The 25,963-nt window shown below is 48.3% G+C and overlaps 1 protein-coding gene across 3 annotated transcripts in view; it reads right to left on the bottom strand.

Annotated features, from left to right (window-relative positions):
• Positions 1-25,963, bottom strand: part of EFR3B (EFR3 homolog B) — a 1,036,998-nt gene that overhangs the window by 212,545 nt on the left and 798,490 nt on the right. For all 3 annotated transcript variants that reach the window (XM_086928032.1, XM_086928030.1, XM_086928031.1), the window contains exon 11: positions 17,758-17,869. In XM_086928032.1, the coding sequence (XP_086784158.1) occupies positions 17,758-17,869 (112 nt within the window). The remainder of the gene's footprint in view (positions 1-17,757; positions 17,870-25,963) is intronic.

Genomic DNA, 25,963 nt, shown 5'->3' with positions numbered 1-25,963 from the left:
GTGAAAACCCAAAACTGCTTAGGTGGTCCATTTCCCTACAGGGGATGGACTTCACAGTGGAGCATAGACCTGGCACTGATCATGGCAATGCAGATGGGCTCTCCAGGCATTTCCACTTAGAACAAGAAGACTCACCTGGTCAAGGTTAGTTTATTGTCCCAACGTTTGGGGGGGGGGGGGGGGGGGGGGTCATGTAGGAGAGTAGGGTCTGCAATCCTATGATCACCCAGACTTTTTGCTTTTGTTTCACTGGTTTACGACTTTCTCGGGCTGTGGGCCTGCCAATCAGACCCACAGCCTAGCTGTTCTCTCGCTAAATTGATGTGTGTACCTTAGGTGCATAACCCAATTGGAACTGGGCCACCTTGTCAGACCCTGTAACTCAGGGCATCGGTGTACCCAGGGCCTACCAGGGGCCGAAGCATGTATTATGCCACCCCTGGATGGCCATCTAAATCTGACACAACTGGCTGCACGACAGCTGGGGCAACGTGGCGTACTCGCTCGTTGATTTAGGTATAGTATCCCTATATCTAACCTTAAAATGGACACCCGAGTTCCTATCAGTCACTCCTATGGCAGGCCTTGACAATCCTGAAGGCAGAGTGCATGGAACCGTGTGAATTGGGCTCTGGCACGAGCCGAGCCCGGTTGCAGCTTGCGGAACCAAGACCCAATGGCTGTTCCATGATAACGCGTACCATATCGGTAACCTCGGTATCGCGTTATCAAGACATGTCGAGTAAGGTGTCATACGAATCGGGATGCTGCCCCCTCACCAATTCTGGCGACGAGGTTAGCATTCCGCCCTTCTAGAGGGACACGACATGTACGTAACCGTGAACCCCGGTTAAAGTTAACTGAAGCCTCAGCTCCACAAAATGGATGCTGCCACCACAGACACGAGTCTGACCTCCTGCTGCTGGGAGTCCTTCCAGCGAGGAGAGCTTGGACAAAGGGTTTCCTGTCAGGGGCGGTGTTCGCACCATCCCAGACAGGGTTTTGTGTATTCTGGGTAGGTAGGGCTTTGCGAGAAGGTGACTGCGGAGTGGCACCCCGGTGCTCACTACGCATCTGCCGGCTAGAACCAGTTCCAGGGGCGCGCAGCCCCTGACCTGGGGAAAGCCCGGCAGGGTAGAGGGGTGTAACTGCCCCCTTCCTTGTCCCACCCCTAGGGCAGGACTTAGTCATGTACCCACCCCTTTCTTTAGGATAAAGGCAGGAGCGGGGACCCTTCCAAATTGGATCATCTTTGAATCAAGAACTACTTTCTACGAAAGGACATTTATTTATTTATTTATTTATTTGCTTGTAAAGCGCCTGAGTCAATTCCCGAAGGGATATCTCTGCGCTGTTGCTTGCAATTTAGGGCAGATTACTTTGTGAGTTGAAGCTGAGGAAGGAGGATGAAAAACTATGGCATGGTGAAAAGGTAAGTTTTCAATTTTTTCCTGAATAATACTAAATTCCTGATCTGTTTCAGTTCAGTGGGTAGGGAGTTCCAGAGTACGGGTCCTTTGTAAGACAGGGCTCGGCCTCGAGACTCTTCTCAAGATTTCTCCCTTGTGGCTAAGGAGTAGTCACCCTGCATCCGCAGGCACCATCTAAGAACTCTGCGGTTTGCTGCAAGTCCTTCCTCAGGAATCCGACGACCCAGCTCGACGAGAACCGGCTTCCCTGGCACCTCTGACCTCTACCCACATCGTCAGCTCAGCTGAGATCTGTGGGTGCGACGAGACCTCGAGGGACCGGCCATCATCAAAACCTGCACGCTTTCTTAGATCAGCACGATCACCGAAGGAATCCTCTGGTGAGTGCTCTGGGGTCCGAGAAGCCCCGACCCTGAGCAGCTCCAGCATCGAAGTGCAGTCTCCCAGCATCTCCACGATCTGCGTGGGGCCCTTCTGCTTTGCCGCTCAGCACGTTGTCTGGTTAGCCGCTGGCTTGTGACCTCCTTGACGACATCCGACAACCAACGCTGTTGGTCTGGTTGCTCCAGACCGGCCGTTGCTCCCTTTTACGAGAGGAGCACCCCGGACCCTCCTGGTCCACTCAAGACGCCATTTTAGGCCCACCACGTGGCCCTGAAATCTGCCAAGGCTTGTTGCCCCAATCCTGGGCCCAGCGACGCCGACAGCATCAACCTTCGTGGGACAGCTCGCACCTCCATCCTGGTCGCCGACAACGCCTCCTGGTCCGTGAGACTGCAGAGCCTAGCGTCGCCCACTCACCTAGTCGAGGTGACGGCCATCCGGTGCCCTCCTGGTACCCTCTGACTACTGGCTAGTAGTACGAACTTGGTCCCCTCTGCTTTCAGGTATCGTCTATCACTGATCCAGGCTTGGATCTCTACGAACTACTCTTCACTGGTTGCCGGCCAGCAACTCCTTCCTTCCGGCTCCTGGCTCGTCAGCGAAGACCCACGACGCCTGTAAGACTTGTGCAGCCGCAGCCCTTGTGGCTAGGTAACTTCGGCATTTCGGTGCCCGCATAGCCTCCTTACTTAAGGGTCCCGAGTCCCTCGCTTCCGACTTGCCTTATCGGGTCCGCCCGAGACCTCTAAACTTTCCGTGCCCTCGGGCACTTGTATTGATTGTGCACTTGAAGTATTTTCCTAAGAGTTTTGTTCTGTGCTTAGTACCCTGTCCTCATAAAGAGTACAGGGCTGTTGTGATTCTAATAAATATATTGTTTATTTTCATAACACTTGTGGGGTGTCCTTTCACTTGGTGTTCAAGGGGTATGTGATGGTATAACAGCTGGCTTAACACGCCCTCTAGAGTTTAGCCCGAAGACTGCTCGTATCCACGCTACTAGGATAGCTGGTCTAAGGTTGACTTACAACCAATCACCATAAGGGTCGTTTGGACAGATGCATAGTGGTCGCTAGAATCGTGAACACTGCATATCGGGCCAACTTCTCACATTACATACAATCAAACGTATAAAATACTGTTTTATACAGTTTGTATCCACGTTAATATATAACAGCAGACGAAGTCTCAGACACCAGGATTCCCATTCGTATCGATTAGTAAACTAGTTGTACTTTCTCCTCTCTTGTTATCTTGTTAACAGACTCAAAAGGGTTGGTTGGATGACTTCCTGTTTTCCCTGAATTCCAAGACTACAGAGGGCTTTAGATGTCTTGAACAGCTCTCTTCGCCTTTACTCTGCCCCTTCCCACCTCTAAAGGGGTCCATTGTTGAGACAGAGTTTAGTGTGGCCCCAAAAGCCTCTCTGGCCCCAGCCAGCTGTCCTTTGTAGTGCCTGGGTCTAAGCGCCTTCTTCGTGGGCTGCACTGAGGGGCAGACATCTATTCCAGCTTTTTCGGACATCCACGACTGTGTACAAGACACCTTTTCAAGGCTGCTAAGGGCAAGCTTTGTATTGGACTTTACCTGACTGTATAGTACTACCTGGAATAAACATTTAAACATCCCTAATAAGACGTGAGTTTCACTTACAACTGTATACATGTTTCAAGAATGGTGCTACCATCATAAAAATATTTATGTTTGCCAGAGGAGATTATGTAATCTCCCTATGAAGTCATGTCAAATATTTTCACATCACATGATGTCAGAAGGTGTCTAGAATTAGACGATTAAGGGACTCATGTAGAGTTTGGAACAGTAGGTGCTCTGGCATAAACTGACAGAGCTCCTAACACACTAAAGCTGCTGCTCCCCTACCACATTTATAACTGGGTATTCAATAGTGAAGAAAAAAAGAGTAAGTCATTGTATTTATGGAGAAGTAGGAACACTCTTTCTTTTAACATACTTGATTTGCTTGCAGTGAACAATCTAACAACAGAATTGGGTAGTACACTATGGTTGTACGTGTCATACAAAGCTGTGTGGATAGCAACGCCGCAACAACACAACATAGATATGAAGACAAGCAGAAATGGCTATTAAGTACACTGCAAAGCATTCCATCCTCCCAATGTTAATAGATTGAGTACAATTACATGGGGTAATAATAAATAATTGTTACGTATGCCCAAGAAATCCCACGTGATCATGCTCTTTACAAACCGTATGTTAATTAATCATCATTACAGTCTATAGATCCAGGTGATAACAGCTTACAAATTCTCTGGAGCATTCGAATTTCAAGGAATCGTGCTTTCCCAAGCAATACAAGTTTTATTTTAGTTATTTTTTACTATTGTGGAGCTGTGCCAAACATGTATCTGTGTGCTTTGCATAGAACATGAAAGATCCAATCTAATATGTTAAGTAATTCAACAGATGAGGATATTACAGAACTGATTTGAACTAACAGTAGTGAATAGACAAAATTGAATATGTGGATGTTTAACCCCTTGGGCGCAGCCGCGATTCTGCGCCTGGGCGGCACATTCCGATCGCGGGTGCAGTCATGACGACCGGGAGCCGTCATCAGCACACGAGCCCTGTGTGCCATGACAGCTCCCGGCCGTCACCAGCATGGAGGGGGTTAATAGGAAAGCACGAAAACATGTGCTTGAAATCAGAATAAGTGTTTTAAACCATGTTCTGCAGGAGAGGAGGTGGGATTTTGCCTTTTTTAGTGGATGTAAGATAGTTCAAAAGCCTAGGAACCACACCAGTGAAAGACCATTATAGAGATAAAGATATTTCAAGTTTAAGGGTTTGCAGCTGAAGAGTGCCTCCAAGTCCTCAGTCCTCTTGAGCCTGTCTAAACGTTTGCCATGTAAGTTGGGGTGCCCAGAGCCAAGGGCTTATACAATGGGCAGCACAAGTTATATTCTATTCTAGCTTCAACTGAAAGCCAATGTACTTCTTAAAGCTCTGAGGAGATACGATCTTAGTGTCTTACAGTGGAAATTAGACAGGCTTTAATCAGGTTGGGTTAGAGGAGGGAGCTCCAGGTAGAAAGATGATACTATGATCTTGTCTGGGGAGTTGCGGATATGTCCATTTCTGGTGTGCCCCAGCTTTGGAAGATATTGTGCAAGGTTTGCTGGCGCAATTCCCATTTGTGGCACGATGTCGTAAGCCTGCTGAGTGTGTCTGCAATCGTATTTTGTCTTCCCGGAACATGTTCTGCTCAGAGGCAGATTTCGTGAATTATAGCCCATTCCCTCAACTTCTTTGCCCCACTGGAAAATTGGTGAGAACGTGTGCCGCCCTATTTGTTTATATAGTGCATAGTTGTAGTATTGTCTGCATGGACGAGCACTGATGACTGCTGTATTCTAGGAAGAAAAGCTTAGAGCACTAGATGTACTGCTTTTAGTTCCAATACATTTATATGGGAATGACTTTGAGTCTGATGCCACTTGCCACTCACTTGAAAATCTTGGAGATAAGTTCCCCAGCCCTCCAGGGATGTATATGTGGTAATCACTAAAAGTGCCATCATGTGTTGGAAAGACAGCCCAGCTAACAGCTGTTTTTGTCTGCCCACCACTCCAAGGCTTTTACAATGTGAGGAGTTATCCTGATGATGTCGTCGAAGAAGCCTTTGGATTGAGCCCACTGCTTGCCCTCTTCCTCCTGCATGGGCCTCATTTAGAGGTGACAGAATGGAATCAGTGGTATGCACGAGGACATCATGCCAAAGAGAGACTTGTACAGTCGAACCGAAAGAGAATTTTTTCTTCTGATGGGTTTTGTGAGAATGAGAAGCTGGTGTTGCTGTTCCTCCTCAGTATAAACCAAAGCACACGGTGTCTAACTTGGCTCCCAGAAAGACAACTGTTTGCAATGGGCTCCGCTTGGATTTTTGCAGATTGAGAGTGAGACCCAATTTCCAGATGAGAACTGTGCAGACCTTTGTGGATGATTGTGCTGCTGATTTGCAAGGCGTCTTTATCAGCCAGTCATTAAGATATGGGAAGACTTGTAGTACCAGAATCCCAAGGGGCGACCCGGAGGAGGGGCTAGCGGAGTGCGGTCCATTGCTTTTGAATATACAAATTGGCTCCCTTGAGCTTAGAGCTGACGAGCTCCTGGACGACGCACCTGCGTGCCGGTTCGGGCATCCAGGCCTTTGACGGTTGTTTGGCGGCCTTCTCTTCCACCCCTAAACCATTTCTCTACTGATGAGGGAAGTTATCCCGAAACCCGAGCCATGTCTCGGGCGACATCCAAAAACTCGGGACATGGATCGGGTCTAGAGATCATCAGTCCAACAAGTACTTACTTGCACCCACTTGGGTGAACCACTCTTCAACTCCAAGTACCAGAATCCCAAGGGGCGACCCTGGAGGAGGGGCTAGCGGAGTGCGGTCCATTGCTTTTGAATTAAGAGATGGGAAGACTTGAGGTTGATGTTGTATGAGAAATGCTGCAACCGGATCAGGGCACTTAATTCTGGGAGCACTTTGAACAGGAAGTGTCGCCCGGACACCAAAAACCACAGGTATTTCTTGTGCCTTGGGTGAATGGGTATGTAGAAATAAGCATATTGGAGGTCTAAGGAGGTCATGAAATCGCGCTGGTTTAGGAGCTTCAGAACCTCCTACAACGTGATCATCCAAAATGATTGTTTTTTTCAGGTAGACGCTGAGACTTCTGAGGTCTAAAATTGGTTGACACTGCCTTAGCTTCTTTCTGATTAAGAAGAAAGGGGAATAAAAACCGTTGCCCCTGTGGGAGACTGGGACCTTCTCAATCGCCCCATTTTGAAGCATGACTTTGAGCTCTTATTGAAGAGATTTGAGATGCTTTTGGTGGAAGGGTTGTGGTGGGGTTGCGGTGGTTTTTGGATAAACTCTAGTGTATGTCCGAATTGCACAAGGTGTAGAACTCACCGGTCTCTGGTAATGGTTTTCCATTGGTGAAGGTGGTTGGAAATCTTGCCTGCAAGGAAAGAGGTCTTTGATGGGAGAAATTCAGGAGAATGTTGTGGAGGAGTGGGAGCCAGAGCCTGTACCATATCACTGTCGACAGCCAACATCCTTGCCTGACTGGGCTTATTTTTCCCTATTTGAGGGGACATAGGATGTTTGAGGAGGTTGTCATTGTTGACATTGGAAATGGTAAGGCTAATTATTCGATGAATATGCAGGGTATGAGTATTGCTGATAGCCTCCTCTATAGGAAGGCTGACCTTTACCTCGAAAAGGAGTTTTCTGCAACTGTGGCATCCCCAAAGACTTGGCGGCATCCGTGTCCGCCTTGATTGTTTTAAGGGCTTTCTCCACTTGACTTTCAAAAAGATCCTGTCCATCAAACAGAAGGTCTAAAATCTTACTCTGATCCCCTGGGCAGAATGAGGTGGCTTTGAGCCATCCTTATCTTCTAAGAACTGCCGCCCCTGCTAACAGCCTGAAAGAAAACAAGTTACTTACCTGTAACTTTGGTTCCCCAGTATTGGTAACTTTCATAGAATCTCATGCTTTGTATCATTCCCCGTCGTCAGAATGGGAGCCTCGGTAAATAGAAAATACCATAGTAGTAAGCACAAAGTGAAAAAATAGGCCTAGGCCTCATCTCATTTTGTAGCTTATCCACCTCTTTTTGTAAAAGAGACCAAATTTCTGCAGTAACCAATCAGAGCCACCTCACCCCACAGAACCTTCCTGAAGGAAGCTCAGAGCCTCAGATTTTCGTAGCCGTTGTGAACAGCTATCCCCAAGACAAGAAGACTGAGCTTTCCCAGGGGAGGCGGGTGGGCGCATGGGAATCTATGAAAGTTACCAATACTGGGGAACCAAAGTTACAGGTAAGTAACTTGTTTTCTTGCCCCAGTATTGGAACTTTCATAGATTCCCATGCTTTGTATCAGAGTAACCAGCAGTAAAACAGAAAAGCATATTTTGCAATACATGAACCTGACAATGTTACACATTTCTGACCAGAACAGTAGAAACACAGAGGATCATAAAATATGACAATGCAGTAAAACAAAATATGCAATAGGAAGGCGGGATAGAAAGGAAAGCTCACCGACTTATTGGAAAAGATTCCTCAAAACTGCCTGGCCCACTGCCGCATCTTCTTTCACAGAAGAGTCCAAACAGTAGTGGCGAGTGAAGGTGTGGACACTGCTCCATGTTGCTGCTCTACAAATGTCCTTGATTGGGACACCTGCGAATAGAGCTGTTGATGAAGACATGGACCTGGTGGAGTGAGCACGAACTGCTCGCTGCAAAGGTTTTCCAGCCGCCTGGTGGCAAAATTGTATAGCACTAGAAATCCAGCGGGAAATACAGGCTTTAGAAACTGGACATCCCTTGCGTGGAGCACTGAAAGAAACGAAAAGCTGTGTAGATTTTCTGAAGTGTTTTGTTCGCTCTAGGTAGAACTTCAGGCATCTGTGAATGTCCAAAGAGTGCAAAGTCCTTTCCGCAGGAGTGGAAGGCTGTGGAAAAAACGGTTTTAAGACTACTGGCTCATTCAGGTGGAATTCTGAGGGCACCTTTGGGATAAACTTAGGATTCGTTCTCAGGATCAGAACATTGTTCTTAAATTGTAGAAAGGGTTCTTCAATCATGAAAGCTTGGAGCTCGCTTACTCTCCGAGCCGATGTCAGGGCCAAGAGAAGAGCCAGTTTCCAAGAAAGAAACTTAAGGTCAGACTTATGAACAGGCTCAAAGGGTGCTTTCATGAGAGATGACAAGACTAAATTCAAATGCCAGGCCGGAGGTGGCGGCCGGACTGGAGGAAAGACCCTGAATAAACCCTTCAGAAATTGTTTGATAATCCTCGCTGACCATAGAGAAGGACCTGAAGATGAACGTCTGAATCTAGAGATCGACGCCAGATGGACTTTCACGGAAGACGGAGCCAATCCAGATTTAGCCAGTGAAAGTATGTAAGGCAAGAGTTGGTGTGGAGCAGAAGTATATGGGTGTAAACCTTCCTTCCGACACCAAACACAGAATCTCTTCCATTTAGCACGATAGGTCTTGTTGGTACTAGGAGCTCGGGCCTGGGCCAAAATTTCTCTACATTCCCCTGAGAGACTTAAACCTTGGAATTCTCGGAACTCAGGAGCCACGATGTCAATCGCAGCGACTTCAAGTCCGGATGTAGAACTTGTCCGTGGGACATCGTTAACAGTGTTGGAACAGGATGCAGTAGAACTGGCTGGTCCTGGGAGAGTAGAAGGAGTTCCGCGTACCAAAACTGTCTGGGACATGCTGGAGCGATCAGAATCATCCGGCATGGTTCCACCTTGAGTTTGCTGATCAACTTCGGAATCAGCGGAATGGGAGGAAAGGCGTAAACAAAGGCGCCTGACCAAGCAATCAAAAGCGCATTCCCCAAGGATTCCCGATGGTGAACCCTGCTTGCGAAGGACTGGCATTTGGCGTTCTGGGGAGTTGCAAACAGGTCGATGGATGGCGTCCCCCATCGTGCAAAGAGCTCCTCCAGAACGGTCTGGTCTAGTTCCCACTCGTGAGAGACTGTCCTTTGGCGACTCAAAGCGTCTGCCTTGACATTGAGTGTCCCTGCTAGATGTTCCGCTGAGAGGGAGACATTGTTCTGGATTACCCAATTCCACAGCGTCTGGGCTTCCCTGGAGAGAGTGGAGGATCTTGTTCCGCCCTGTTTGTTTATGTAGTGCATGGCTGTGGTGTTGTCCGTACGTACCAGCACTGCACGGTTGCGAATCCTCGGAAGAAAAGCTTGTAGAGCCAGACGGATAGCGAGAAGTTCCAGAAGGTTGATATGAAACTTGACCTGGGCTGGACTCCAATGGCCGCTGACCTTTAGCTCTTGGAGGACCGCTCCCCATCCTTCCATGGAAGCATCCGTTGTCACAACCAGGGGAGATGGTGGAAGTCGGAACGACAGACCCTTGCAAAGATTGTCCTTCAGCAGCCACCAGCTGCCTGCCTTTCTCATTTCCGGGGTAACGACAATCCTGTCGTCGAAGGACCCTGTGACCTGCCGCCACTGCTTGTCCAATTGTTCTTGTAGCGGACGCATTCTGAGCCTGCAGTGTGGAACTAATGGTATGCAGGATGAAATCGATCCGAGAAGCGACTTGTACCTGCGAACTGTCAGCGTCTTTCGAGATTGAAGAAGCCGAGCTGAACAAGTTAGTTTGTTTTGGCGCTCCTCTGATGGAAAGGCTAGACAACTCTCTGTGTCCAGGATGGCCCCTAGGAACCTCACTGACCTGGAGGGGCATAGGACAGACTTTTCCCTGTTGAGTCGAAGACCCAGTTGCTCGAACAGGTCTTTGCATGATTGGACTGCAACGGACGCTTCTAGAGCAGATGGAGCCTTCAGCAGCCAATCGTCCAGATATGGAAAAACCTGAATAGCTTGCCTCCTGAGATAAGCTGCTACCGGAGCCAGAACCTTTGTGAAGATCCGCGGAGCGGACCGGAGTCCAAACGGTAGTACCTTGAATTGAAAGTGGCTCTTGCCCACTGTAAAACGAAGATATTGCCTGTGAGCTGGATGAATAGGAACGTGGAAGTAGGCGTCTTCCAAATCTAGGGTCGCCATGTAATCCCCCGGATTGAGGAGACGAAGGATGTCCTGAAGAGTGACCATCCTGAAGGACAACTTTACGAGATAAGTGTTGAGCTGCCGTAGATCTAAAATTGGACGCCACTTGTCCTTTGTCTTCCGAACCAGGAAGAACCTGGAATAGAACCCTTTCCCCTTCTGAGAAAGGGGTACAGGCCTACCGCCCCCTTGGTGAAAAGCTGGTGGGCTTCGAGATGAAGGAGTTTGAGATGTTTGGGAGGAAAGGCATCCGGCGCTCTTGTTGGAGGAAGATCTTGAAACTCCAACGGGTGTCCTTCTTTGACGATTTGTAGGACCCACTGATCCGATGTAATGATCATCCAGTTGTTGAGGCAATGGGCAATCCTGCCCCCCACTGATGTGAATGAGGGAACAGGAACAGTGGAAAGAGCCACCTGGCCGCTATTGTTTCCTGGTGTTGTCTCCTGGTGTTGTCTCTCCTTTGCTGCCCCTGACGTCCTCTAGGCTGCTGGCGAGAGAAAGAACCTCTCTGAGAGTATTGCGGTTTATATGTCTGGCTAGATTGTGAGCCAGAAGAGTAGCGATTTTGATTTCCTCCTCTATACGAGGAAAAGCCTTTACCTCTAGCTCCTCTGAAGGGTACCTTGCGATACTGCAATGTTCCTAAGGACTTAGCTGTATCGGTGTCCTTTTTAATGCCTTGCAGGGCCTCATCGACGTGCTTGTCAAACAGCATCTCACCGTCTTATGGCAGATCCAAGATCTTATTCTGCACTTCCTGCCTGAACCATGTGGCCTTTAACCACCCTTGGCGTCGTAGCACCGCCGAACCGGCAAGTGCTCGAAATGCGGTGGTCGCAATATCCATTGCGACATCAATGACTTCCGAGGAAGCCCGCTCCCCTTCAAGCACAATCTTCCTCACTTTCTCTTTAGAAGAATCCTGCAATTCCTCTATAAATGGCGTAAGGTCGCACCACATCTGGCGATCATAGCGTCCCAGAATTGCTAAAGCATTGGCTGCTCTAACCAGAAGACTTGCCATTGCTGAAAATCGTTTGCCTACATTGTCCAGGCGTCTGCCCTCCTTATCTGGCGGTGTAGTCAGCGGCGTAGAAGGATTTTTAGATTTGCTTTGGGCGGCCTGAGAAATGACCGAGTCCGGTTTCGGTTGGCCAAGCAAACATGCCGGACTGCCATCAGGTGCTTTGTACTTCTTATCTAGTCTTGGTAGCACCGGGAGGACTGTGGCCGGGTTGTGCATAGCCTTCAAGCCCTCAGACCAGACATGCTCAATGATTGGTATTGACCATACTGATTTCCTGAATGGTTCTTTAAAGTCATATAGGAAACATTCCGATTGAACCGTGGTCACTGGGAGACCGAATCTTTTGGAAGCCCGTTTCATTAGGTTGTGAAAACCTCCGACGTCCGCTGGAGGCGAGGTATTGCTGTCCGGATCTGCGTTGTCTGGATCCGCCGGGTCAGTAGGATTCCAAGGCGCCTGTTGATCCTGATCAGGATCCGCTTGTTGGTCTGCATCCGAAGAAGCAGTGTCATCATCAGTATCGTGCACTTGCACCACCTCTTGTGTGCGCTCCTCCGGCACAGTGGAACGCTCTCTTGTAGGAACAGAGTGGTCTGGCACAGGTTGCAATGTCTGAGGCGGAGGCGTGGGAGGTCGCACTCGTTGAGCCTCCTGAGGAGTAGGGAAACGTTTCCGGTAGTCCTGCAACATAAGTTGTAGATCCGCAACCAATGTGGAGGGCATCGCCACCATCCCCTCTGGTAGCTGACGCACAGGCTGCTGTACCGGCATCTGCCTGGTAGTAGCGTGCTCTTCTTCATAATAATGCTCCGGAACATATTGCTGGTGTTCCATTTCCCCTTCCTCAGAACGGACATCCTGAACCTTAACCCGCAGGTCAGATGGGCTATAAGCCTGTCCAAATTCACTGAAAGTCTCTTCATCAGAGTCATCATCCAACAGCAGACTAGGTGGAAATTTCTGAACCTGTCGCGGAGACGTCATCTCTGGCGTTATTAGCTTCTTTTTACGTGAAAAAACAATTTTTTCGGAACCTTCCGTCGTCGACGACATCGTCGACGAGGTCGTCGTCGTCGTCGACAGCAACTCTTTATGGGACTGCGTCGACGGTGGAAGCGTTGACGTAGACACTGTCCTCGGCATCGTGGATTGCGCCGTCGACGAGGTGGAACTCCTCGTCGACGATGGTGGTAGCGTCGACGGGGTCGTCGACGAGCTCGTCGTCAGCACCATGGTAACCGCCGTCGACGACACCGTCGTCGTCGATGTCGTCCTCGTCGTCGTCATCGCCGTCGACGCCAGCTTTGCAGTCATCGTCGTCGACGTGGAGATAGTCATTCTCGTCGACGCCGCACAGGCATCCGGAGCTTTGAAAACTGTCGACGGTGCCGTCGTCGTCGACGCAGCCGTCGTCGACGAGCCCGTCGACGATGCAATTTTCACAGAGCTGTCCTTTTTAACACTCGTCGTCGACGTACCTGATACTTTAACCGTCGACGACTTCTGCTTCCTCTCTGAAGCGACTTCTTGAACAGAAGTTGAAGGCTTCTTGACCCCCTTATCCTTCTCAGAGGGAGGTGAAGAAACAGTTGACGACTTTTTCACCTTTTTAGAGGGTTGTTGTTCCTCAGGCTTACCTTGCCTCTCCTTTTCACCGTGGTGAGGAGATTTTAGGGAAGCAGGCCTGTCAGACCTATCAGAGGTCCCGGGTAAGGCCTTGTGAAGGGACTCGCCGGAAGCAGAAAGGGGAGACCTACCCCTTTTCTGAGACTTCCTAGATGACACCATTGACGAGGAGCCCTCACTGTCCGAAGACACAATATCCTTCCGTTCCTTCATCTTTTGGAGCCAGGTGAGGAGACGTCCTTCCCTGTCCCTCAAGGTCTTTGCTGAGAAGGATCTGCAAATCGGGCAGCCTGTAGGTTTATGGTCCGGATACAGACAGTAAATACAGTCCAAATGTTTGTCCTCGACAAACAACCTCTTTTTGGAGCAGGTGGCACAGGCTCTAAAGAGGGCTTTTTTCTCCTTGTCAGACATGACGAAAAAGAATCCAAGAAGTTGAAGAAATAGTCAGAAAAACTGAAGAAAACTGAGCAGAGCTCGATGGAGACTCCCTTGCACAACGTGCGGTAGAAAATCTGAGGCTCTGAGCTTCCTTCAGGAAGGTTCTGTGGGGTGAGGTGGCTCTGATTGGTTACTGCAGAAATTTGGTCTCTTTTACAAAAAGAGGTGGATAAGCTACAAAATGAGATGAGGCCTAGGCCTATTTTTTCACTTTGTGCTTACTACTATGGTATTTTCTATTTACCGAGGCTCCCATTCCGACGACGGGGAATGATACAAAGCATGGGAATCTATGAAAGTTCCAATACTGGGGCAACCTGTGATGGCGACGTCCATGGCAGAATCTATAATTTTATTGGATTCTCTTTATCCCTCTTACAAGATTTCTTTGCCTCCTCCTTAGCCTCGCCTGGCAGTTGGTCCAGGTATGGGGCTATGTCTGACCACATCTTGCAATCATAAGGCCCTAAGATCACCAGAGAATTTGCCGCTCACTGTCAATGCTGACATTGCCGAACATCGCTTGCTGATAGCATCTAGATGCCTGCCATCCTTATAAGGAGGGGCCGAAAGAGGTGCTGACAGATATTTTGAGCGGCGCTGAGCAGCTTGCATGACCACAGAATCTGGTTTTGGTTGACCTGTGAGACCTTCTGACATAAATAGGAGCTTAGAGGGAAAATATGGACAGGGTCGCCCTCCACTCAAACATTAGTCAACAACACAAGACCCTGTCCAGAGGACGCTGATTGTTTCAGTTACTTGTATAACAGAACAGTCTAAACGTACTGATAACTGTTATCCTCCCCTGTATACTTACTTTCTGGTAAGGGGACGTTTCACTGCACTCCGTCCAAAAATTTCAACACAAAGTTACTTACACTTTGAATAAAAACCAAAAGGCCAAACCTCTTTGACAGTTACACAGAACACACTAGAAAAATGTCCGACACCTTTAGTCAGTACCAGATGTCTTCTTGCGAGACATGCCTGTGCATTATCAGTAGCCCTGTATTTCTTGTAAGCACCGTCGGTATAGAAGCTGGGGTCTTCATAATTCCAATGCTTTCTTCCCAGATGTTTTCAGTAATTGGTATAGCCCTTACAGACTTACGAACTGGTTCTTTAAAATCATAAAGGAAACAGTCAGACTGTTTCGACGGCATTGGTAAAGCAAATCTTTTTTCTGCATGTTCTAAAAGATTATGGAACCCTCCTATGTCCTCTTGCGGAGAATATACTGGAGGGGGTGTTAGTGAAGCAGGCAAAGATATTGAGTAAATGTACAACTTCACGCTCATGTCGCGTAGTTCTCCCTCTTCCTGCTCTTCGTCCAAAGACATTGCTTCCTAGAGTGGAATGGATTGTGGAGTATTTGGGATTGACAGTCTTGTAGGTGTGGAGTGTTGCACTGGTGATCCCATAAGAGATGGAGATATGGCAATAGGCACTGAAGGTGGGAATCGTCAGCGGTAATCTTCCAACATAAATTGAAGATCTGTGAGTAAGGCAGATGGCATTGTGACCATCTCTTGCTGATGCCTCATCTTAGGTTGAGTGGTGTGGCTCACTGGTTAGAGGCAGCAGACCCGGAAGCAGAAGTCGGCCCGGGACCAGGGTTCAATTCCCGACGTGGCAGGGTCGTGGACCAGGGTCAGCGATAATTCTCGCCTTGGTGCCTACTCTAACAAGGGGTCCCACTCGGCAACTCTGGCATTAGCTTGCCTAATCTCCACAACGGCCCCATCAACGCTGGGGATGCCTGGCTCCACCTTGGGGACTCCCAGCAGGGACCATCCCACAAGGAAAGCCAGGACGAGTTCCCCAGCGGTATACAGCGCCAGGACGCCGGCTGGCAACAGTGCGCTTTACAAGTACAACATTACATTTTTTTACATTACAGGTTGGGTACAGTAGGTTTGATTTTAGTAGTCTTGTTCAGTCTTGTTCATCCTCCTCATCATAGTCTTAAAATCCGATGGACTATGTGCATCTCCAAATGAGCCCTCATCTTCTGAATTTTCCTCCTCCAGAAGATGCATGGGCATAAGATGTGTAATTTTACTGGGGAAAGTATGTTCTGGGGTAATCTATGTGTCCATAGGTATAGCAGCAGCCTATGACGAAGGTGATTTGGTCCCCAATAGTGATTTTGGTGGTGAAGGAGTCTTCAACCCTGAGATGCCTGCAGTCAACAGCTGTATCATCATTGATAACGGTGGGCTCGACGACTGTGTTGACCTCCGGTGGTAATTTTATCCTCGTCGATATTTGTATCATCATCGGCGATGTCGTCATTGAAGGTGTCTAAGTCGACGATGGTGACTTGTTTAACGACGCTTTCGTTGCTGGTGGCGTATTCATCAACTCTGATTTATCCGCCACCGCCGCCTTCGTCAATGGTAACTTTTTCATCAGTGGGCCCAATTTCAAAGATAACAGCTAAATCTTTGTCAAAGATACCAGCTGGATGGTCAACGAAAGTGGGTCCTGAGTGGACGTCCATGGTGGAGAACCATGGAGAAATATGTCGAACTCCCTGATGTGCAAACCCTTGTCCTCGAGGGAGCTGATGAAACCTTCCATGATAGTAGAGAGCTCGATGATGGCTCTGAAAAAGGTTTTTTTGAATGTCAATTTTAGCCCTGGAGGTGGAGTTTGGGGCTCGGATACAGTCTTTCAAGGCTGTTCTCTTCTGTGAGACCTTTTTTCGCTCTCTGTGGAAACGTCCTGAGAGAACTTTCTTAGCACATTTAGCATGGGTCTCCTTATCAGAGTGCGAGGAATCCCTTTCTCTTTTCAGGGAAATTTTTGAGGAGGTAGACTGCTCACTCTCCAGGTCAGACACAGGATCTGACCGGGCTTTCAACTTCTGGAGCCAAATGAGAAGATGGTCTTTGAGATTCATGTTTGAAAAAATGCTCACATTTTGCAGTCTGACGCCTTACGGAATGGATATAAACAATAGATGCACTCTTTATGAGGGTCTTCCACATATAGACTCTTCTTTAAATAGGTGGCACACTCTCTAAAGAGAGCTTTTTTTGCCGTGTCTGACATAAATCAGTCAGATTTGGTGGCCAAACAAAGAGGTAAAGAGTAGAATATATATCGGTTTGGGAACATAAAACAAATTAAGTCACTTCCCTGAAGGATGAAGTCCAGAAATCTTCTTTAGATGTGAAAAGTTGAGGAGAGCTCAGAGGAGAATCCTTAGCACAACGTGCAGAAGAAAATCTAAGCTAAGGTACTGAGCTTCTCTCAGCAGTGTTCTAGAGGGTGATTCATGATGATTGGTTAAGGAAAAACTTTGGTCTCTTTTTTAATAATGACTTTGATAGGTTAATAAACTAAGAGGCCTAGGCATTTTCTAGTCTATACCTATCAGTGTACTACTACTACTACTACTGTTTTAAAGTACTGGGGACTTCCATCATGATGAGGGGAATGATTCAAGAATGTGAATCTATGAATGTTCCAGTACTGAGGTAATGAAAAATTATTACTACTCGTACCTAAACCCTTGATCATTGTTCTTTACTAAAGATTCGATATTCTCAATTTCTAGATTACTCTCTACAGAGGCTGGGGTGTGCAGAATCTGATCAACCAGCCCTTACAGGTAAAAGGGAGCAACTTTTTGGTTTCTTTTGCAAGCAGTCTCCAAATGTAGCTCTGTATTAAAAAGGGTTATTAATATTTCACAGTTTTTCTTTGTATTGTATTTACAAAATGTTCACACATGCAGACTAAACAGTTTCAAGATGTAACAGTGTTGGGGAGGAGAAGAGGGAGCCAGTTAATGCAGAACACTGGAGGGTCAACAGCAGTTCTCAATTCCTGACAATGCTGAAATAGTTAGGATAACACTACTGGGTTCTGAAAGAAATAGCTCTACATGAGTGTTATATTGTGCTTTGTCCATTATACGACCAGAGTATTCACTAGATCATAGTACATGGTAGCGCGTGAAGTATCACTGAGGAGCAACACATCTTTTCCAATGGACTACATGGGTTAGATATGTTGAGACGCAAAGATAGCATCAGCTTGAATGCTAGACTCCTCCACAAAACTACATCTCCACCTTTTTTTATGCCAGATCTTTTTATGGCCAATTTTTGATGTCAATCTTCAGATGCACCCAGTGTTCTGCTCCAACATAGCTTCCTTTTCTTGAGGAGGGTAGTGGGGGTGGGAGGGTGAATTAAAGAGTAAGAGTTTGTTTCTCACCCCGTTTTCCCCATTTCAATAGCGTGATGCAGAGAAGGTAGCGGAACCTTGCTCATAATAAAGAGCATGACCTCTGACCGCTGATAGGTTGGCAGCGTGCTGGCAAAGGAACCTGAGAAGACAGAGAGCACCAGTAGCATGCAAGATAGTAGAGCCCAGCAGAGTGACAGAGGCAAAGAATCCTGACATCAGAGCAGCATGTGAACAATCTCCAGCAGACATATGAAAATAACAGGCACCGGCTCAAAATATCCCAAGCACATATGATACCATTCCCTAGGAGCAGCAACGTCACACAAAGCATCTCACCAGCAAATCATGGAAACCATGTCTCATAATGCATCACTCCTGAGTAGCTAATCATATGGTTGGAGACCGTACATTTTGTCACATTTTATTTAGGGTACTCGGGTGGCAGGAAATGAGCTCGGGTGGTAGTGGAGCACTTTACACGATTATGCTTTGTTACAGATAGTTGAGATGCATGCAGACATTTACATAGGTGAGAAAAAAAATCATACCTTGATTAATAACAGAATGGTGATACATGTGTACTAATACTGAAGAATTACTTTATAGGTGCAGAGTGGATAACCCTCGCATGTGCCTACTCAGTGGGTCAACCGTCTATACTTACTTGCCGGTCGGCATCTGCATACATCCTCCATCTCCTCCAACACTCCTAGGAAATAATGTCAGCCAACAATCTCAGCTCTTGGTGATGGTCATTGTTGGCCGCAGATTTATTAATATCAATAATGATTATTAATAACAATATAAATAACATATTAATAACATACTGGTTGTACAATCTTCATTTGCGAACTTTAACCATAAATCATGCACATCACATTACAGTTTATGACACCTTCCCCTGGTACAGGTGTCTGTCTCTCGTGCACCCATCAGTTCGTAAATGGCACTTGTGTACAACCAGTTCTTAATCAGTTTCTTGGTGTTCCGGTAGTTGGTTGGCCACACCCCTTTTTGGGTGTCATGGAGGGGAGCTTCTTTGCCTGGAGTTAGGTCCCCAGCTCGCTACCATTTGCGCCCTGCCGTCCGGCCGGGTCTGGGCCGCGAGTGCCGTCTCCGTCTTTTCCTCCCCTCCTTTGTGCGGCCACGTCACCTTGCCGTGCGGCCCTCCTCCTACACACCGCCCACCGGTGTGTTTGGTTAGCCAACGATTGTAGGATTTCCGCCAACGCCTTCCCCACTGTCCAGCACTGCGACTCTGCTGTTCCTCAGGTGTGGGTGGGTGGGCTTCAAACGATGTCGTTGTCGCGCCGCTCTCCCAGCTCCTTCGAAGACGTTGTGCTTCTGGTTGGGGAGCGGCGGTGTTTAAATCCCCTTGAGCCCCCTACGGGCTTCAGGTGAACCCCCTTTGATTGGGGGGTTCAAAGGTAGCAAGGTTGGCCATTGGTCGCCCCCCATGGGCGCCAAGGTCACAAGGTCACTTCCTGTCGGGGTGGCTGGTGCGCACCCCGTTTCCGCTGGTCCTGGCCGCTTCGGGGCGCCCAGGACCAGTTCCATCTCCCCCTGTTGGCACCGCGTGGGTTATGGCGCCGGCCCTTGAGCCTCCCCCACCCTGCGGGCGGGTGCGGCGGCCTCTGCAATAACCCTCGCATGTGCCTACTCAGTGGGTCAACCGTCTATACTTACTTGCCGGTCGGCATCTGCATACATCCTCCATCTCCTCCAACACTCCTAGGAAATAATGTCAGCCAACAATCTCAGCTCTTGGTGATGGTCATTGTTGGCCGCAGATTTATTAATATCAATAATGATTATTAATAACAATATTAATAACATATTAATAACATACTGGTTGTACAATCTTCATTTGCGAACTTTAACCATAAATCATGCACATCACATTACAGTTTATGACACCTTCCCCTGGTACAGGTGTCTGTCTCTCGTGCACCCATCAGTTCGTAAATGGCACTTGTGTACAACCAGTTCTTAATCAGTTTCTTGGTGTTCCGGTAGTTGGTTGGCCACACCCCTTTTTGGGTGTCATGGAGGGGAGCTTCTTTGCCTGGAGTTAGGTCCCCAGCTCGCTACCATTTGCGCCCTGCCGTCCGGCCGGGTCTGGGCCGCGAGTGCCGTCTCCGTCTTTTCCTCCCCTCCTTTGTGCGGCCACGTCACCCTGCCGTGCGGCCCTCCTCCTACACACCGCCCACCGGTGTGTTTGGTTAGCCAACGATTGTAGGATTTCCGCCACGCCGCAGGGAGGCTCACGTCTTTCTGCGGCTCCCCCCTCTGCCCCTTGGTTCGTGGCTACCTACCTTCCCCCTTCTTTTGCTCCTTTTTTAACGACAACCAGCGAGCGTCATTGCGCCCCACAAGTTGCCCCAGAACACCTCCATTCCCTTGTCGGACAGATGCACCCCATCTTGTCCATATAGCTCTGGGCGGCCTGGGTGGATGAGGCCGTGCCGGATTGATTCCAGGCCGTTGGTTGAGCAAAACTTGTGCATGGCGATATTTAACTTGCGCCTCGCGTTATCCACCGCTTTGTTGGAGTCGGCACCCCTCCAGTGCCTCCTGCTGATCATCTCCGACCACACCACTGTCGTGGTCCCCAGCCATGCCGCCGCTTTGGCGATGTCCTTCTGGATGGCTTGGCCCACCGCCTTGCGGCCCAACCGCGTTAGGTCGTTCCCTCCTAGATGTATGATCAGTACGTCCGGCAACCACGCTGAGTCTGCCATGAGGCCGTCCAGGGTCGGTAGCAACTGCTCCCATCTCATGCCGGGCCGTCCGATCCAGCGGATGTATGTCGCCTTGGGTCTGCTTTCCTGGTGCCCGACTCGCCTCCACCAGGACTCCATTCTGGATACGAATGAGTGTCCTACGACCCATACCAGTTGTGGGCGTCCTCCATTAACCGCTCCGCCGTTCGTCTCACCCTGCTTGCTGTCGTCCGACCTCAGCGGCGGGAGCTTCTGGCGCACTTTCCTTGGGGGATTCCTCTTGTACGTCTTCTTCCTCGGCGTGGTCTTAGGCTTCTTGGGTGCTGACGGGCCTGCTTCCTCCTCTGCCTGGCCGTCCGGCCTATTCTCCTTCCCTTTGGCCAAATGGGGCTGGAGCCATTCGTCGCCGTGTACCGCCGATATCTCGCGGATTTTCTTCAGCACTTCCGCCATGTCTCCTGGCTGATCTTCCGCCATGTTGTCCCCAAGGCCTAGGTCTGGTTTCTGCGGGCTGGTCTGCGCCGCTGGGTCGGAAGGAATTCCGGACCCGCCTTTGAATTTCCTTACCCGTGTGTGCTGTCCGTCAGATGAAGCGGCTCACTGCGCGCTCCAAACCGGACAATTGCTTACCGAGCTGGAGCTTGGCAAGGCCGCCGAGCTCGTCGTCTTTCTCCGTCGCTTCGGGTTCCCGGGGAGCTGGGTGGAGAACTTGACCGGCGCGCCGCTCTGTGTGGTCATTCTTCTGCTTCGGCCGTCCTTCGCCGCCTCCTGCCGTAGTCGGTCCTCTTCAAACGATGTCGTTGTCGCGCCGCTCTCCCAGCTCCTTCGAAGACGTTGTGCTTCTGGTTGGGGAGCGGCGGTGTTTAAATCCCCTTGAGCCCCCTACGGGCTTCAGGTGAACCCCCTTTGATTGGGGGGTTCAAAGGTAGCAAGGTTGGCCATTGGTCGCCCCCCATGGGCGCCAAGGTCACAAGGTCACTTCCTGTCGGGGTGGCTGGTGCGCACCCCGTTTCCGCTGGTCCTGGCCGCTTCGGGGCGCCCAGGACCAGTTCCATCTCCCCCTGTTGGCACCGCGTGGGTTATGGCGCCGGCCCTTGAGCCTCCCCCACCCTGCGGGTGGGTGCGGCGGCCTCTGCAACTTTGGTCTGAAACTCGAGGAGTCAAATACATATGTTTTAGGGCCCGTTTACTACAGATCTTCATATTTCGTTTCCCACGTTTTGATATTACCTCATTGCATTTTTACCTTGGATAAAGGAGCTATTGCACCATATTCATAGTAAACCATTAGTAATATATACAATTGTAGATGGGTAGCAGTGAATAACGGGGATGCTTTTCACCGAGGGATTTGGAGTGACATCAAATAGACGAGGGCGAGGCTAGAGTTCTCTATGATGCCGCTCAGACCTCGAAGTGAAACTCATCCTGGTTATTTGTTTTTCTTCCTATCTATCATTTTACTATGTTATGTATGTCTCCCCAACTCATCTGCTTCCAAATGCTATGTATAGGCACAGGTATAATGGGATAGCCATATATAGCATAACTTCTCTTCCCCGCTGTCAATGTCATTAAAAATGCCTGGCATCCTGTCATCTAGCCTCAATACCCTCTGCGCCTTAGTTGTCTTCTTCCAACGCCCCCATCCCACCCAAAGGTGTGCTCTCTGCTCTCCAATGGAGCAAAGAGCCAGAGATACGGTGACAGGCCCTGAAAGAGCCATCAGAGCAGCCAGGAATTCCTCTATGGCCAAGCAACAATCAAAAACAATGTTCCCTTCCCACTGTTGCTATGTCATAGCGGTGAATAACTAGATTTTAAATCTGCTATTCACAATCGAGGCACTGGGTGGCAGTCACCCACAACAGTGGTGTTTTGGCTTCGATGGATTCAAAGTACCTGAAATTCATGTCTGTAAGTAGAGTTTGTATATCCACATTATGGCGCCACCATCTCACATGGTAAGACTAGACAAGCAGGAAATCTTTACCTGGGGTGTATTTCTAGTCAAGTTCGGGGCTTCTGCTGTGGTTCAACTCACCCTGCTTTTGAAACAGCAGGTGCATCTCGGTACACCTCAATGCCTCGATGTAAACCCTTAGCTGCTGCGGCTTCACCCGCCCCAGTGCTGAACTCTTTTTTAGTTGTTCGGAGCACTTTTAATTGAACCCTCGACCCTTCATAACCTTTTTCCACTAAATATATCCTGGCCAAATGTGTGTCCTTTTATTGCACATATTTGGGGATTCTAAAGTAATATATACTAAAATTGAGGGTTTTTTTTAGGAAAAATGGAAACCTAGTGCTGTGCAAGAATGTGTATTCAGTTTTCTAAAAAATTGCATCAACAATAAGGTTTGCTGTGCTAAGACCTACTTTCAGGAACAAGAAGTGTTGTACTTTTCTAAGTGTTAATCGAGGTTTCCAATTTGTGGTAATTTCTAACTACTTAGTGGTGAAAATAAATGAAACGCATGGTGGAAAACTTTTTCTGAAAACTAAACAAAATTTAAAATTCAGCAAGAGTTCAGTTTTGCTGGACACCTACGTTTTTTTCGCCAAAACATTAATCGTTTAAATAAAAAATTCATGAAAATAAGTCCAAAAAATATTTTTAAAAAGGTGACAACGTTTTCATCTGTAACGTTTTACCTCAGTTGGTTATTTTACAAAAGTAATATAATGTTATTTATTTTATAGGGAGTGACACATACCTCGAAGAGTGTCCCGCCACTAAAACAAAAGATTCTCCACAAAGACCTGACTACAAGCAGAGCCTAGGGTGACTAAAAGGTGTAGTCCTAACAGAGATACTTCTCTTATATCCATCAGATTCACTTGGTCACAGGTGTATATAGTATTTGTTGGGTGTAAAAAAACACAATACACCCACAGCCAGCACGGGGGTCTAAGCTTATATTAATTTTACATTATATACAGACTATGCTTCAATTCATATGGAAAAAGTAATGAAGTCAAAATGGCTAGGAAAGAAGCCTATGCATTTTGAAATGTGCCCAAGATACGGATGTTAGGAATAGTGGTCATTTATACAACTCTGAATTTGGAGTTAACCATACTGTCATGAGCCGGATTACATTTTGCAAACTGTCTCCTTTCTTGCAAACCTGCTTACATTTTGAAGTCAAATCTGGAGACAGATCCAATTAATATCAAGTGTTTCCACAGTTGTTCTGATGAAAATTATGCCCCACTTGTGTAGCATGCAAAAACAACAGTTGATGGACAGAATGCAGAACAATGTCATACATTCACCCCAGTACAGAGATCTGGGCCTAAATCCAGATCAGTTGACTGGGAGTGAGTGTTTGATTAGCTCAGACGCTCCGTCCATCATCCCCTTTTGTATCGCTTTGTTCGCCCTAAATTGACAGGGTATGCTCAGACGTGAGTCCCTAACTCACTTGGCCACTGGATTCAAGATAGCCTGGCTGATGAGGATTATGAATCCGAAACCGGTCCCAGGATGCTTGTTTCCGGTCCAAGGAAGACATTGCTTGGCAGTTCGGGCTGGACTGTTCCCATGAGGCACAGGGTCAGACTGATTTGTATATGGCTATGTCTGAACTGGGGTGGGTGAGTGACCTAAAGAATGGTGATGGATTAAACCCAGATCAGTTGACTGGGAGTGAGTGTTTGATTTGCTCAGGCGCTCCTTCCATCATCCCCTTTTGTATCCACTTGTGTAGGGGCACCTATCTCCTGTGACAGGAAAGGCCTCAAAAAGCAACATGGAGAAATCATATTTTCATCAAGAAAACATCGATTTTGGCAATGTGGTTAGTTAGTTGCAGTATTTGTGCCGGGCTCGACTGCCACCCAGGCAAACCTTTCAGACATAGACAGTTCTAAAACTTAGACACCCAGGAGAGTTCAAGGTGGTGTGACTTTGGTTTAGCCCACCCAGGGCACGAGTCCTAAAAAGAGAAGTGGGGGGACGCTGTCACCGGAAGTGACGTCACGACAGGAAGTGACGTCAAAGAAGGTGCGCTACGATCTCGTCCCAGTGGCCTGAGTGAAGTCCAGCTGTTTGGCAGGGGGGGGGACAGCGTCCCCCAGGTAAAATAAGTGGGGGGACGCCGTCCACCATGCTTGGAGCCATTTGGTCACCCAGCTCATTTGCACACTGCCCTCTCTGCACTTCAGCTGAGACACTGCTGCTGCTAGGGGAGGGGGGATGTCTGGGGGTCGGTGGTTCCCTCAGCTGAAACATTATGGGCGCTCGGACCCAGGGCCGTACATAATTTGGTACCTATGTCTAAAGAGCTGCTTCGGTGCGCTTTGTCCGGCTGCCTCGGAGTGACAGAGAGTGCCGTGAGGAATCGAAACTAACAAGTAGGTCTTGTGACGCATAAGGGTAAACTCGCGGGCAGAAACGCCTTGCTTCCGAGGAAACGAAACTGGGAGATGGCCCAGGGGAGTGTATTGAGGAAAAGGAGGAGGAGGCGGTATTAAGGATGTGAGGAACGACTGACTTTAACCTTCCTCCCTTGCTGCTGTGTAAAGTGTCCATTTTGTAATGGTGGACGCAGTTTTGATTTAGCAGGGTGGACGGCGTCCACCCTGAAAAATCCTCGGAAATAAGTGGGGGGATGCCGTCCACCCGCGTGGTACCCCGACTCGTGCCCTGATCCCACCACATTTTTATCCGGATTGTTGTGCAAATCTCAAATATTGTCAAGAATCCCGTGTTCTCCACACATCTCGCAAGGGAACTTTACGTAATCTATTGGGCTTTCTGCTCCTGACGGAGGGGTAACATTATATGCATCAGTTCACACACTTCTAAAGGCTGCTCTAGGTTGCAAGATGCTGACTTTTCCTTCTGCTACATGGGGCTGTGAGAACCTTACTGTTAGTAAAGTCTGCTTTATTGGCACCCAAAGTGGTGCAAACTAGCTACGGCCAGGACAGCCACCCTAATGTTGAGGATGCTCTGTCTACCATTCCAAAAGCAATAAAGATGCTTCTGATTTCTATAAAACAGTAAACGCTTAAATCATCATGCCAGGTGCTTTTAGATGCAAAATAAGGTAAGGCTTTGCGTTTTTCTGCCGTTTGAAATGTCAGAGTGCAAATGTGTGAATAATAGCAGACTAAGAAACACATTTGAAATTAAAGCTAAGTTTTCCTTGTCAACTTCTTATTCAACTCCCCAGTGAGAAACTCTGGAAAATGGCTATTATACAATTGGCTGTCTGATGAAAGGTAAACTGTGTTTAAAACAAACAGTGCCCGGTCCGTTTCGCACTGAAATAATGTCCATTATTCTGGTTACTATGCCAGCTACAATAGCGACAAGTAATTAATAGGGACAGGCTCACCTCCCTCCTGCTGCTTAGGTTGCCTTGGATATCGCAGCGTTTCCACATAGTGCACCATATAGTATTCAAAAGCAGCTCTGAAGGAAAGGCTAAGGACCAGAAAAGGGCCAGTGTGACTGAGACACAAAGCAGCGGGAAGGAGGGGAGCAGATGACGTGCCTG

Source organism: Lissotriton vulgaris, chromosome 6, assembly GCF_964263255.1.
Source record: "Lissotriton vulgaris chromosome 6, aLisVul1.2, whole genome shotgun sequence".
Taxonomy (NCBI): Eukaryota; Metazoa; Chordata; class Amphibia; order Caudata; family Salamandridae; genus Lissotriton; species Lissotriton vulgaris.
This window is presented reverse-complemented; position numbering and strand designations above follow the sequence as displayed.